Source organism: Geospiza fortis, unplaced genomic scaffold, assembly GCF_000277835.1.
Source record: "Geospiza fortis unplaced genomic scaffold, GeoFor_1.0 scaffold217, whole genome shotgun sequence".
NCBI classification, from domain to species: Eukaryota; Metazoa; Chordata; class Aves; order Passeriformes; family Thraupidae; genus Geospiza; species Geospiza fortis.
The window spans coordinates 2,913,781-2,927,011 of record NW_005054392.1 but is presented as its reverse complement, the minus strand read 5'-3'; the positions used below and the strand labels follow the sequence as shown (position 1 = coordinate 2,927,011).

The window sequence follows — 13,231 nt, the reverse complement described above, 5'->3', positions numbered from 1 at the left end:
TGTTATTAGAACACTGTGAATATGAAACTTTGATTTATTTGTCTAGCTTTTGTGTATATCTGGAATTATTTCTATAAGTTATGTATTTAAGCATTTTTTCTACTTCTTTTCTTGACAAATGAAATATAAGCACTCTTTCATGCAGCACAAAATTGACTTGCAAAGCTCTTTGCCACAGGGAATGAGGCAAGGCAAGTATCTGTATAGGCTTATAAAAATTATGATATTAATGGAGCATAAACCTGCCAGGAATTATTTAAAGTAGGAGTTTAAATGCAATAAGCAGCTCAAAGCCCCTTTCCAAAAGTCGATAAAGAGCACAGGGAGAAAGACCAGTCAATAATTCTGTGCTTGTTGGTTATTCCTTTAGATATATACTGAACATTATTAGGTAGGATACTGGGCTAAATTACTATTTGGTCTGACCATTATTACTGTTCTTAGGCTCATAAGAGTTCTTTTCCCTTTAGAGAAGAAAGTTTGTCTATTTGTTAAATTGGAGAGTCTTTCTCAGCTGAGGAATTGGCTGATAGTGTTTATCTGTGCTTGGTTTTTTATCTTCTATACATGAATATTATGGTCTTCTTGGGTCACATGCTTTGGGATTGCTGATAAAAACACCAGAGAAATTACATTTGTGACTTCTACAACTAAAGTTACATGTCTCGTTAGCGAGGTGACTCTACACTGATATTCCCATTTTCAAAGAAAATGTATTTCTTTTTACAGGAATGGAAGTAGGGAGCTGCAGAAAAACAGCATATCTGAACAGCTATCTGGACAATGTCCAAGATTTCATAGTTGTACCCGGTCCTGCAGCTCGCCTAAGACCTAATAATGTTCCAGATGAGTATTTCTCTTGTATGTAGTTGCTAAACTAACTTTTGTTATTGGGTTATATGTTTTTGTACTTTTCAAATACAAACTTAGGATCTATGTATTCCATTTGTAAACTTATGTGAATGCCACTTAGCTACTATCTGGGCAATGATGAGGAAATGCTGACTAGTGTGTTCACTTGTGTTTTTGAAGACCATTTGACTTTCCAAGTCTGAAAGTATATTTGAATCCCACATTCAAATACATGAAAATATTTTATGGGCTGCCTCAGAGTTACCAACTGCAAATGCTTCCTGCCTTGTGAATGGCATTCCTTTGAATGAGATCACCCGTGCACAAGACAGTCCAAAATCCTTCCTTCACATCTCACCTAATTTCCTAATTTATTAAGTTTTGCATAAATTTGCAATATTTCTGTCATAGAGAAATGTTAAATTGTTACTATCATTTATATATTATTTTGAGTATTATGTGTCCTAGTTATAAAAAATTGGCCTAATGGCCTGACTCAGTAATTGGGTAAACTGCAAGTAAACATAATTAATAAAATGGAGTAAAAAATTCAATGAATACTTATAGATTTTAAACTCTGATTTGTTAAGCAGTCTTATTTTAGGCAAACATTTAATCCCTGCAATTTTTAGTGCTTTTCAATGTTGAGTGCAGGAGCTTTCTTCATGTTTCATAGCATTTTTCTGGGGGTGGGTTGGGTTTTTTTCTGTTGAGATTATTGTTCTCTGTGCCTTTTAAGACTTGTAGACCTCAACCCCAGTGACTTTGTCCTGTTTACTTCACTGCTTGATGCTATTCTAAACTGTTTCAAATGTTTGCTTGGAGAACATGGGAGTCAAATGCAGTGTCAGGTTCTCCCTGGAGAAGTTCAAGAAGAGAAGTGGCACATCTCCTCCTTTGGACATGTGCTCTGTTACAATGAAGGAGCATAGCTGTCTTTGTAGCACAGTGTATCTGTGCAGGAATTATGAATGGTTCTACTGCCAGGGTAATCCTTTAGGTGCTTGAGTCAGGTGTTGGATATCAGAGTCAGGACAGAGTAACTGTGAAATGTAGTTGGGCCTGTGTTACGCAAAATGTCAAACTACATGATGTAATGGTCCCTTTTGGCTTGAGCCTAAGCATCTGAAACTTAGCCAGCTGGTGCTTGGCTTTCTTTCCAAGGATATCTGCTAGACAAAACTGCTGTCCTGGTAGTTGCACTTGTGTCTTTTTCTTTGAAGGCTTATTAGCAAAGAAAAATTCACTTTGATTAACACAGCCTTTAGTTGTTTTTTTTTCTGAAAACTTGCTTCTTGGATTATTTTTCTAACTGTGACTAATATAGTTTAAATGTAAGTATTGTTAACTTTTAACTAATAAATTTAACTAAAGTTTAATATTGTTTCAACTTAAAACTGTAAATAAGTAATCAAGGGGAAGAGAGGGTGAACTGAAATTTCATAAAAGCAATAGCTTGACAGTTTAGGAATTATCTTGCTCTGTATGGTTTTCACTCTGGAAAAATAATTTCTTACGCCCAGAAATTTATTGAAACTTATCATTTGTATTACGTGATGGGAATGTTTTCGTTTTACATCTGATCTTTTTAAACTTAGGTGACTAATAGTTACATATGATTCTTCCAGTTAATTATGAAGGCATTGTCAGAAACCTCACGGTAAGTGTTGTTTTATCTGTTGCTCTATCTTAATTTCTGCTGACATTTACCGGTATTTTATAGCATTATCTGTTTGCTGGGCAATTTACATACTATGTGTACTTTGATTCGGTGACAGGATGAGGGGACATAATCTTATACTGCACCAGGGAGGTTTAGATTGGACATCTGGAAGAATTTTTTCTAGTTGACAGGGTGATGTTTAGTCATAGTTGTACTTGATGATCTCAGAGGTCTTTCTCAACCTAACTGATTTTGTGTGCGACCTTTGGTAAACAGCAAAAATAACAAAAGTAGTTCCACACAGGGGAAGGTGAAATTTGAATAAGGTGACATACAGCTATTGGGTTGTGCATTAACTAAAGCTTTGTGTTCATTTCCCTGTATTGTATTACGTGTATTGTGTTTTTCTTCCAACTGAAGAACTTGTGTATTTGGAACATACTAGCTGAGGGCCACATCAGTGTAAAGCTCAGCTCTATTGCCAGGACACATGCAGGATTTTCTTGCTCACACCTTTTTGATAAACAGCTTTGAGACAGGATATTGAATTTTATTTTTGGGGATGAATATCAGTTGCAGTGTAATGAATTTGCTTTTTTGCTATGTCCCTGGCTTCTGTTCTCATCCCTGCACTGTAATCTGTTTGCCTCTCATTTGTGCAAACACTGCTGTTGGTGAGAACAATGCTGTTTGTATAGACGACTTCAGTATTCAAACTTTCCAATATTACAGTAGAGATGTTGGGGTTTTTTCCTTTTTAAAATTATTAATGGATCTTGGTTCATAAAAAAGTTTATGTGTCCCTGTGTGATCAGTCTAAAAATCCTAAATATCTGTTACCTTCTCTATTACAGAGCTGTAGACTTTTTGCATTGGACAATCTCTTATCACTTGTGAAAGTATTGTGATGTTCATGTCTTAGTGTAATTCTTTATTAATTCTATGCACTACAGTTTGGTTCTATACAACTGTAGGCTGTAAGAAAAAAAAAGCAAGTTTTGTCCATAATGCAATATTAAACATCTTTTAATAACTATTGAATCCAAATCCAGTCAGTATTTGTGATTTAAGTATTCATTCATATGTCTCAGATCTTGTGACTCCAAACCTGGTGGAGTTACATTAGTGTTAGTGGAAGTTATTGCAGATCATTTTCAATTGATGTGCTTTGTAAGAACTCTGCATGACATAAAATATGCATTTCACCAAAATTTCCTTATGTTTTAATTTAAATATTGCAGTGCATAAAACCAAACCAGCCTTTCAAAGCTTATATGAAGCAACTACTGCCCAAGCGTTTCCATTATTCCTATAATGACCGGATTGAACCGCTGCACTTTTACTTAGACTCCCAGTGGCAGCTTGCTCGGTAAGTTTCAGTTCTCAGTACCGGACCGGACAAAAAATAATTTATTGTTTTCTCTTCCAAGTGCTTAGAGTTCAGTGATAGCTGTTAGAGTGTGATATTCTTGTTTATTGTAGCAAAGGGACATTGCAAAGGAACAATGCATGCTTTTTTCTGCAGGTTTTGCTGGCCTGGAGAGGCTAAATTCTAAACTGGCCGCTATTCATATTCTGCCTGCTGGGTATGGAGGTAGTGGCAGGTTAGAAACTAAGGTCCTCACTCTCAGATGCTTGAGCACATCTTGACATGCTGTTGGAATTTCCAAAGTGAGTCCGTGAAAGCTGAGCATGTAAATAATTTCTAGGTTAAATCAGTCTTGTCAGTCATTGAACTTACTGAGTCCATGGTAGTTCATTACTTTATGTGTTTTGATTAAAGAATTTACAAGTCCCAGAACAGTGGTATCTGTTGTAATGCTATTAATTTTGAGCACCACTGTTATACTTCAGGGCTTTCATCATGGAAGCATTTTTCAGTGCACCTCTTCAATAAATCCTATTGTGTAACACTATAGATATGTGCAAGTTGTGCAAATCAGGTTTGGGTTGATAGAACGGTGTGTTTACATAGTGTGAATGGACCTAGCACAGGTTGGATGTTTGTTTTTATTAGACTGTAAGATTCCCATCTGAATGGTCTAAATTAGATTACTGTTTTTATTATAAAAATATTGAGAATATACTTAAAGTACTGTAAAGTTGTTACTCAAGTGACAGTGAAATGAAAATCTGTTAGCCTGAAATGAAATTTTTTTTTCATATGTCTTGTGCTTTGACTTTAAATGACTCTGATAGACATATGAAAATTCCAAAGGGATAACATTTGCAGAGAAAATTACTATTCTGATTTTAAAGCCATTCTCTTCCCAAGCACTAAAGACTTCTCATTCTCTATGGGTAATCCTCTAAGTATCTTTTAACAGAGAAGTAAATACGTCATCACTGAATGTACTTTATGCCAATGTGATTTGTGAGTTATATAAACTGTGTATTTTTAATAGGAAACCACTTGAGATTAAAAGCTGCAAAGGTGGATTCCATGGCTCAGACAATCGCTTCCCCAATATGCAGGTAAGGTTTAAACTTATGTTAGCTCTTATTTTTAGTTCCCTCTGTTTCCAAATGCTGTGTTTGCTGGGTGTTGAGGTTTGTTTGTTGGTTTGATTGATTGAAGATCCGTGATATTATTCCATCTGCAGTTCAAGAAATAAAACATTTATAGGACTGATATTGTCATGTGCTGGATAACCCATAAAAATAAGGAGAGTCTTGAACTTCTCTTTAATGAGAAATGGGAAGAGATCATAGGGAAACATGGAATCTGATCCTCAGTTTCATCTAATTTGGGAAAGTCACTTAACCTATCCTCTGCCTTAGTTTCTGCTATCAATAAAACAAAAGCCAATATTCTTGATTTCAAAAAGCTGTTTTCAGGATTAAAATCTACAAACCATTGTGAGGTATTTGGAACTATTACAGTGAATATGTGTAAACACTTTTAAAAGAGAAATCCATGTATTACATGGACTTTGTAGGTCTTCTTATGAAACTTGTTTTCAATAGCTTTCTTTCTTAAAAGCCTTTTTTTTTTCATGTGTTGTAGAGTTATATAATGTTGGCACCAAACTGTTTTTAAAAAGGTCTTAATCTTGTATCAATTTACCCTTCCTACCCATCAATTTACCCTTTATATTTCTTCCCTGATTTGACAATGGAAAACTTGCTGATAGTGTTTCTAGTAATGGGTTGCAATCAGCAAGCCACGTGATGCCATATGTACTCCATCTCTCTCTGCTGTAGTTTGACTGTGTAAATTTTTTTCAGTAGACTGACTCTATTCAAACTTTTTTGCCGCACTTGGGATTGTCAGTTCATAGCACCCCTAACAAGTCCTAAACCAGATATAATTTGTCCTTTTTGTGGCTCCCATTATAGCAGCATAACAGTATACTCTGTAACCAAAATCAACAGAAAGGAAGTAGCGTGTCCCTGCCTCATCTGGTTCAAATTAGGCTGGTTGAGTACATTAATAGCCTGCAGATTCTAGTATCAACAGTGGCAAAATAATGCCCTGTGTTATGCTTTGATCTCAAAGAAAGGACTTAAGAGTTGAGTTTTAGCCTCTGTTTTTGCCACACAGCTATGAAATCTGAGGCAATTGCATCGTTTGCAAAGAGTTTGTAGATCTTATCCAAGGACGTGCTATACAGTGTAAAACATCCATCACTCATTCAGTATCTTGATACCACAGATGTGTGCAATCTGTTTATCTTCATTAAAAATAAGCTGAATAACTGAGGACAAGTTTTAAAACAATGTTTTTAGCAGCAGTTGAGCTTAAGCATTTGTTGCCCTTGCCTCTTTGTTCATGCTGCAAACCCTGCAGTATGCTGGTGTTACATTTGTGTGGCTGCAGTGTCAAGTAGGTTGGGGAATTGAGCCAGAAGGAAAAGCGCAAGCAGGAAAAAAAAAGGAAAGATTTTTGAGCTGGCAGCATTCCTGGATCAGGTCCAGTACAGCTCGGGAAGTGGTGCAAGAAGGAACAGCTGCAAACCAGGCATGGAAGCCTACGATCCTACCATTGCTTAAACCACTTAAAGCATTGCTACTAACAGATGTTTTCAGAGCCCCAAGTTAAAAGCTTCCAAATTGTTTACAGGATGTGATATGTGATGGTTACTTTGGATCAACATTTCCATTAACTCTTTTAAAGCATTTAAGAAAATACCTTTTAATTTCTTCAAAAGCAGAGAAGAGCAAGGGACATCATAAATGGCTAAAGGCAACAATGAGGCAGAATTGGGTTTCCTAGTACTCTTCTACTATTTTTAAAAACTATTCTTGTACATCTACTTTTTTCAAAAAAGAAAAACACATGCTTTTGACTTGATACATACTGTGTTGGTAAAAAGATTAGGATTCCAAGATTAAGTTCTTGGAAGAAAATGCCCTCTGAGTATAAAGATAATTTTCATTTCAATTTGTCTTAAACAGAATTCCACTATACTTTTCTCTGTAAATCCTAGGCTATCTTTATTGGTTTTGGACCAGGATTCAAGTTTGGTACTCAAGTTGATCCATTTGAAAACATTGAAGTATATAATTTAATGTGTGGTAAGTACAATGGATGGGCGTCAGTTTTGTTCAGTAAAGTATAATATCTTTTGGGCATTGTAAATCTTCTAATAACAGATTGCTGTGTCCTCAGAAACTCATCCTTAAGAGTTGCTGCTGTTTTCACAAATCAGCTGTTTGTTTTTCTGAGAAAGGGCCATGTCTAAATGACTAACAGCAGTTTAGGATCTACTGGTCTGGCTGCCTTGTCTATCTCTTTTTCACTGGTCACACTGTGTATTCCTCTGGCTTTTCCAGAACTGGTGCTTTGACTCACCACTACTAAAAATGGCTACTTCAGAATGTCTCTACCATCATGAAGGGAAACCTCCTTTCCTTCCTCTTTCAAACACAATGTTACTGTGACTCCTTATTCCTGTCTCCGTTCTTCATTCTGTATTTCATGGTTTCTCCAAAAGTCTGTACTAGATCTACCACTTTCTGTTCATTTATTCCCCTTGAGGTCCTCGCCTGTTTTCCATTATTTCCTGCCTACTTCCCTGTCTGGTTTGAAACTATACTGCTTCTGGGAGAAGAAAAGTATACCAAAGAGTTTGATCCAGAAAATACTTGAGAGTACTGCAGATGCTTGAGATTGGTGGCTGTATTCAAGTGACTTGCTCAACCTGACAAGAAGACTAGTACCATACTGAACACCGGCTAAGAATGTGTGTGGCCCCTTTTAAAGAGGTTACATTGCTTTTCTTCTTGGGTGTTATGAGCAGTAAGCAGTGAAGCTTTGACTCATCCATACTTGTAAGGACAATATAATCAGCTGTGTATTACAATCTTTCTCCTCCTGTTAATATCACTTGAATTCTTTCATAGATTTGCTTGGTGTGAAGCCAGCCCCAAACAATGGAACTCATGGACGCCTAAACCATCTATTAAAGCACCCTGTTTATACCCCCCACCATCCCAAAGAAACAAGTCATCCTTCTGAATGCTCTGTGGTGGGAGAAAGAGCCTTTTCAGTGAGCCTTGGCTGCTCCTGCAGGACAGGGGTAAGCACTAAAATGGTTAAAGTTGTGGAGGCAGAAGTCTGTGTTGTATTTAGAGTGAAACTTTGCATTCTCCAGATAGTTTTACAGTCCCTTACTATTGGTTTCAAAATCAACTCTTGCTTGGGGTTAATGAGTGCTATCCTGTATTTGTGTATTAACTTTTTGCAGATTGCTTGTGTTAAGTCACATAAATCTCTGAAGAACCTGGAAAAACCCCGCAGAGGCTTGATGGGGAAAGCATTCAGTTTTTGCTTGCCTCATTTAATTATGTTGAAATTTCTGTTCTGTGAATATTGTGATTGGGCTGTGATTTTCAAGCCTGTAGACTTGCTTATGGCAAAACCAATTTGTTACCAGAAATTCCCTGTAGTTCCTCTCTAGTACATGTCAGTGAGTTCTGTGTATGTGTAACTTGCAAGGCAGAAGTTACATTTAAGGGTGGTACCAATTCATAATGTGCTTTGTAGAATCTCACTGCTTTTCCTTTATAATTATAGGGCTTGCCAATAAGGGATTTTCATCAGCGTTTAAATCTTACTGAAACAGAAGGTAAGAATTTCAAATAATAATATAAAATTAAAAAGCTAACAGAACCAAAAACTTGTTAGTCATCAAACATTTTATGTTTTTAAACTTCTGAGCAACTCTCAAGTAAATGATGTGAAAATTCTTGGAAATACTTGCTGGAACTGAAGTCCTGCCTGCAGAATTTGTGGATGCCTCAGCCCTGGCAGTGTTCAAGGCCAGGCTGGATGGGGATTTGAGCAACCTGGTCTAGTAGAAAATGTCCCTGGTCTTGACACGGTGGTTGAAACTAGATGGTCTTTTTGGTCTCTTACAGCCCATACTATTCTGTGATTCTCATGTTTTTGAATACAGTCCTCCTGAACCATTTGTTCTCAGGTAAACGTGTATCCTTAACCATTTGTTCTGAGGTAAATGTGTATCCTTACACGTGTGTCTTTATGGCATATGTGTTATCTGTTACATTTGACTTCTCTAGTACTGAAGTAATGAGCATTCCAGAATGGGAAGCAAGAGTGTTGTATGGGGAAGTACCTGATAGCAAATGAATGCAAATAATGATACCTGTAATAGCAGCATACTTTTAATGAGCATAAGGAGTATTTTACATATTTGTTATGTGGTCTTGAGTTGTTACTTCTTTTAATTATGCTTTATTTCCATTCATTGGACATACATGTGCCATATTTAAGCTGCAGTTTGCAAGGCTGTAGATGTACTCATGAGTCATAAAACAAAATAAACTATTTTGACTATTTTGAGCATGAAACAGGTAAAACAGCAAGTAAATAATGAAAAGTGTAAGTCAAAATGGAACCTAGTCCCAGGTGCCAATGCCTTAATAGATGATATCAACAAGATTAGGCTGCCAGAAATAGGCTGATAGAGACCTTGCCTTGTGTGTGTGTGTTCATGAAACCTTGGAGGTTTTATGCAAATAAGCTATATTTGGCAACACCACATTATAGCTCACTATTGTTAAGAACTGGACATAACTGCCAGTTACTGGCACTATTTGCTGCTTATCCAGAGCTAATTCAAGACTTCTGTTGATTTGTGTAGTTTATCCTGAAACAAAGAGTGGATAGAGCTTTCTTGAATCTTTTCCACTAATGACAGGTCATAATTTTAAAACATGTCCCAGAACCCTTTTAAAGTAAGTCTTTCAGTATTGTAACACTCATGAGAGCAGCAAAGTAAAATCCAGTTAGAATGGTACAATGTGTTTTCTCCAAAGTGTGCCAGGAGTTTTGCTGAAACAGACTCTGAGTATCTCTGAGGACTTTGTTTACATGGCTTTGAAGAAACTTGACGAGGCCAGACACAATAACATATTTCAGTTCTCTTTTGTAGAAACAGGAACTTAAGGCTCTAAACCTACATTTTTGAAGCAGTAGGATTTTGTCTTGAATTGTCAGTGACACTCTGTTTTAACAGTAATAATTTCATTATTAATTGTATTGATTAAGAACTAAGCAGATATTAAAGCATTTCACAGATGAAAGGATTCTAGTAAACAGCTTAGAAGTGCCTTAAGACTGTATAGAGTTTATTAGTTACTTCAGTTTGCATGTTCTCTCATTGATTGTCGCAACTTGGCAGTCTGCAAGGACAAAAAATTATAACTGCATTTTTACTTTAATGAAAAAAATATGAATTGTTTTTCCCTCATGGGTGGAGAAGTAACTGTCATAATCTTCACATTTTTGGTACTGTGGAAACAACCCTGCACATTATTGCTCAATTTCTTTCCCCATGTAATACATTTGCCTTAAAACTGCATAATTATTTGTGGATGGTGAGGACCTATTTAATGGACTATATACTTTGACACCTTCTTTATAATTTTAGTCATGTAATGATTGAAAATACTTGAATTTTCAAAGTCAAAGGAGTGAGCCCTTGCAGAGCTGAAAATCCAATCCAATACTTCACTGTATTATTTACTTAGACTTCTGTATTTCCTAGTCTTTTAAATGCATTTTTACATACAACGATGTGGTTTCTTCTGAAATAGTAATTTCAAATCACCAGAATTGGTTTCTCTCCCATCTAAATGTTACATAAAAGCAGATTCCTTGTTTTTAAATTGAAACGTAAAGTCAACAAAGACTTTAACTTTGCAACTTGAATTTATCTTCTGTTTTTAACGGCAAAAGGTTTTGGTTCAAATACAAGCTTAATTTGTACATAAACTACATTTGCACATGTTTCGTAGTACAAGTTTAAATACTTTTTACTGGCTTCATCACTTAATTTATTGTCTAGTATAGAAACTATGCCTTTGATATAATAATGAAAATTTTTTGTCCCATTTCTTTGACTTCTGTTTGCTTGGCAATTGAAAATTAAGGCAGCCTTAGGTGTATAAAAGAGGAGGGTATTTAACAACTAGTATTAATTGAAAAGCAATAAGCACTATTTCTGTTGCAGTTAAGAAGACAGAGGAACTTAATTTACCCTACGGACGGCCCAGGGTTCTGCAGAAAAAACATAACTACTGCCTCCTTTACCATTACCGCTACGTGAGTGGGTACAGCAGGGACTACAGGATGGCTCTGTGGAGCACATACACTGTTGGCCGAGATGTAAGTATAAGAAGAAAGATTAGAAGCAGCTTTGAAAAGTAAAAATCTAGAGTGTCAGTTATTCCTAAAGGCTTCTTATATCTTCTCATAGTAAGTGTCACCGTGGTGGTGGAGTCACCGTCTGCAGAGGTGTCCAGGAAACGACTGGTGTCACAGACATTTCTTTTATGAAAAATCCTCTCTTAAGATTTTCCTGGTGAAGCTGAGAAGTTCAGCAACCAGACATAAACAATAAGTTATCTGCTGCTGTAGAATGTAGCAAGTCTGCCTGGATTGGCCCAGTTTAGATGTTTAGAGTTGGTGACCAATCCAGAACTAAGATCTGTCAGACACAGTCTGAGAGAGCTAGTTTGTTATTCATTCTTTACTTTCTATTGTTAAGTAGCTAGCAGCTTCTAGAAACTCTCCTTTCTTTTTCTTTTTAGTATAGTTATAATAGATGTATATATCATAACTTAATAAATCAAGCCTTCTGATTATAGAGCCCATCTCGTGTCTTCCTTCACCCTGAAACCCTTGTGACCACTGTCAACAGACTGGATTTGGCACTTGGTGCCATAGTCTAGTTGACAAGGTGATGGTCAGTCAATGACTGGACTCAATTATCTTAGAGGTCTTTTTCCAGCTGAAATGGGTCTGTGATATTATCTCCCAGGGAACTAAGTTGAACCACATAAGATATAAAGTGGAAATTTGTGTGAGGTTTGCTATGCCAATAAGGATTGGCTTTGACTCTTCCATTTCTCAGAGTGAAACAGTTTTGCCTCTAGATTGAGCAGATCCATCAGGAAGTGAGGAGTCCATTGCCATTGGTATAGAAACCTGTATAGGAAACTGCACTGGTAGCATAGATCTGCTACAGCAGTCTACAGCAGTGCTACAGCAGTGCTGTCCTTAAAACTGGCCTCAATGTGGGTTTCATAGTCTTAAAGCAGTTCTTAGTGTGGCAGGATCCTTTTAAAAAAGTAATCTCAGGACCATCTTGAACCGTTCATGCCCTGATATGATCCTTCTCTCAGAATATAATCTTGATTGGGGAAAAAAAGAGATCAGTGAAAGTAAAACTGGTCTTTGTTGTCCTGAACCCTATGCTTAAGATATACCTATTCAGAGTAGAGCACTGATCTGATGAATGAAAGTTTTTTCAAGTTGGCCTTTCCCATTCACAGAAAATTTAGAAGCCAGATCATGCTTAAAAAGAATTAGGATAGTAGAGAATACTTTTAAATTTGATTATCTGGGAATCATAGGTTTTAAATAACGACATAATTAAATTTAGCTAAACTTTGGGAAGATTTACTTAATCCTAAATATTTTGAGGGGAGTGGCATGAAGCAACCAGTTACTCTAACAAATGACCCACACATCTATATGTCAATTATGTGAGGCTGTCTCTCTGTCAGTAAATCAGGTTGTCTTAAATGGGGACCTCTAGGTTATCTTTTAGAAGATGTAATAATTGAATAAAATGCTGCAGTTCTGTTCACTTTATTTCTAAGGTATATGAAGAGATGGGAGGGCTTGTTTTCCACTGGCATAAGAGGAAAAATTCTTACATCTTAGTAAGCCCTTCACACTCTTAAAGGCAGTTGCAGCCAAATATTTAGAATTCTGCAGTCCCTCATACCAAGAGAATTATTGTCAGTTGTAAGCTTTCACAATGATACTTATTGTAAGCTTTCACAATGATACTTTCTTCTTGTTCAATAGGACAAATGGATTTCTTCTACAGGAGCTGCCTCCAACTGTTTACATAAAGATGTTCGTATTTCACAGAATCATAACCAGACCTGTTTGTTTTACAACAATCATCCTCGTCTAACTTATGGATTTCTTGCTCCTCCAGGTAAATACTTTGTCTTCCTTGTATAGCATATCTGATGTACATGGTTTGTAATGTAGCAGGTGTAGTCTTTTGTAGGTGTTCTTGATACCTAATCAGAATACAAAGCACTAGTTGCTGAATTGTTGCAGTTCACTTCAGCATATGAGAGAGGAAAACACTTTAGATGCTTCAGCAGTTGGTGGGTTGTCCAAGGTCACTTAGTACTTCCCAGAAGTTTTGAAGCACTTATCATGCT

General features: G+C 36.5%; 1 protein-coding gene across 1 annotated transcript in view; it reads left to right on the top strand.

Moving 5' to 3' along the window:
• ENPP1 (ectonucleotide pyrophosphatase/phosphodiesterase 1) overlaps positions 1–13,231 on the top strand; it is a gene marked incomplete at its 5' end in the record, with an annotated part of 55,135 nt that overhangs the window by 37,363 nt on the left and 4,541 nt on the right. The window contains 9 exons of the mRNA XM_031060847.1: positions 730–861; positions 2,481–2,512; positions 3,757–3,884; positions 4,921–4,990; positions 6,946–7,033; positions 7,862–8,037; positions 8,535–8,586; positions 10,996–11,150; positions 12,861–12,996. Of these exons, the coding sequence (XP_030916707.1) occupies positions 730–861; positions 2,481–2,512; positions 3,757–3,884; positions 4,921–4,990; positions 6,946–7,033; positions 7,862–8,037; positions 8,535–8,586; positions 10,996–11,150; positions 12,861–12,996 (969 nt within the window). The remainder of the gene's footprint in view (positions 1–729; positions 862–2,480; positions 2,513–3,756; positions 3,885–4,920; positions 4,991–6,945; positions 7,034–7,861; positions 8,038–8,534; positions 8,587–10,995; positions 11,151–12,860; positions 12,997–13,231) is intronic.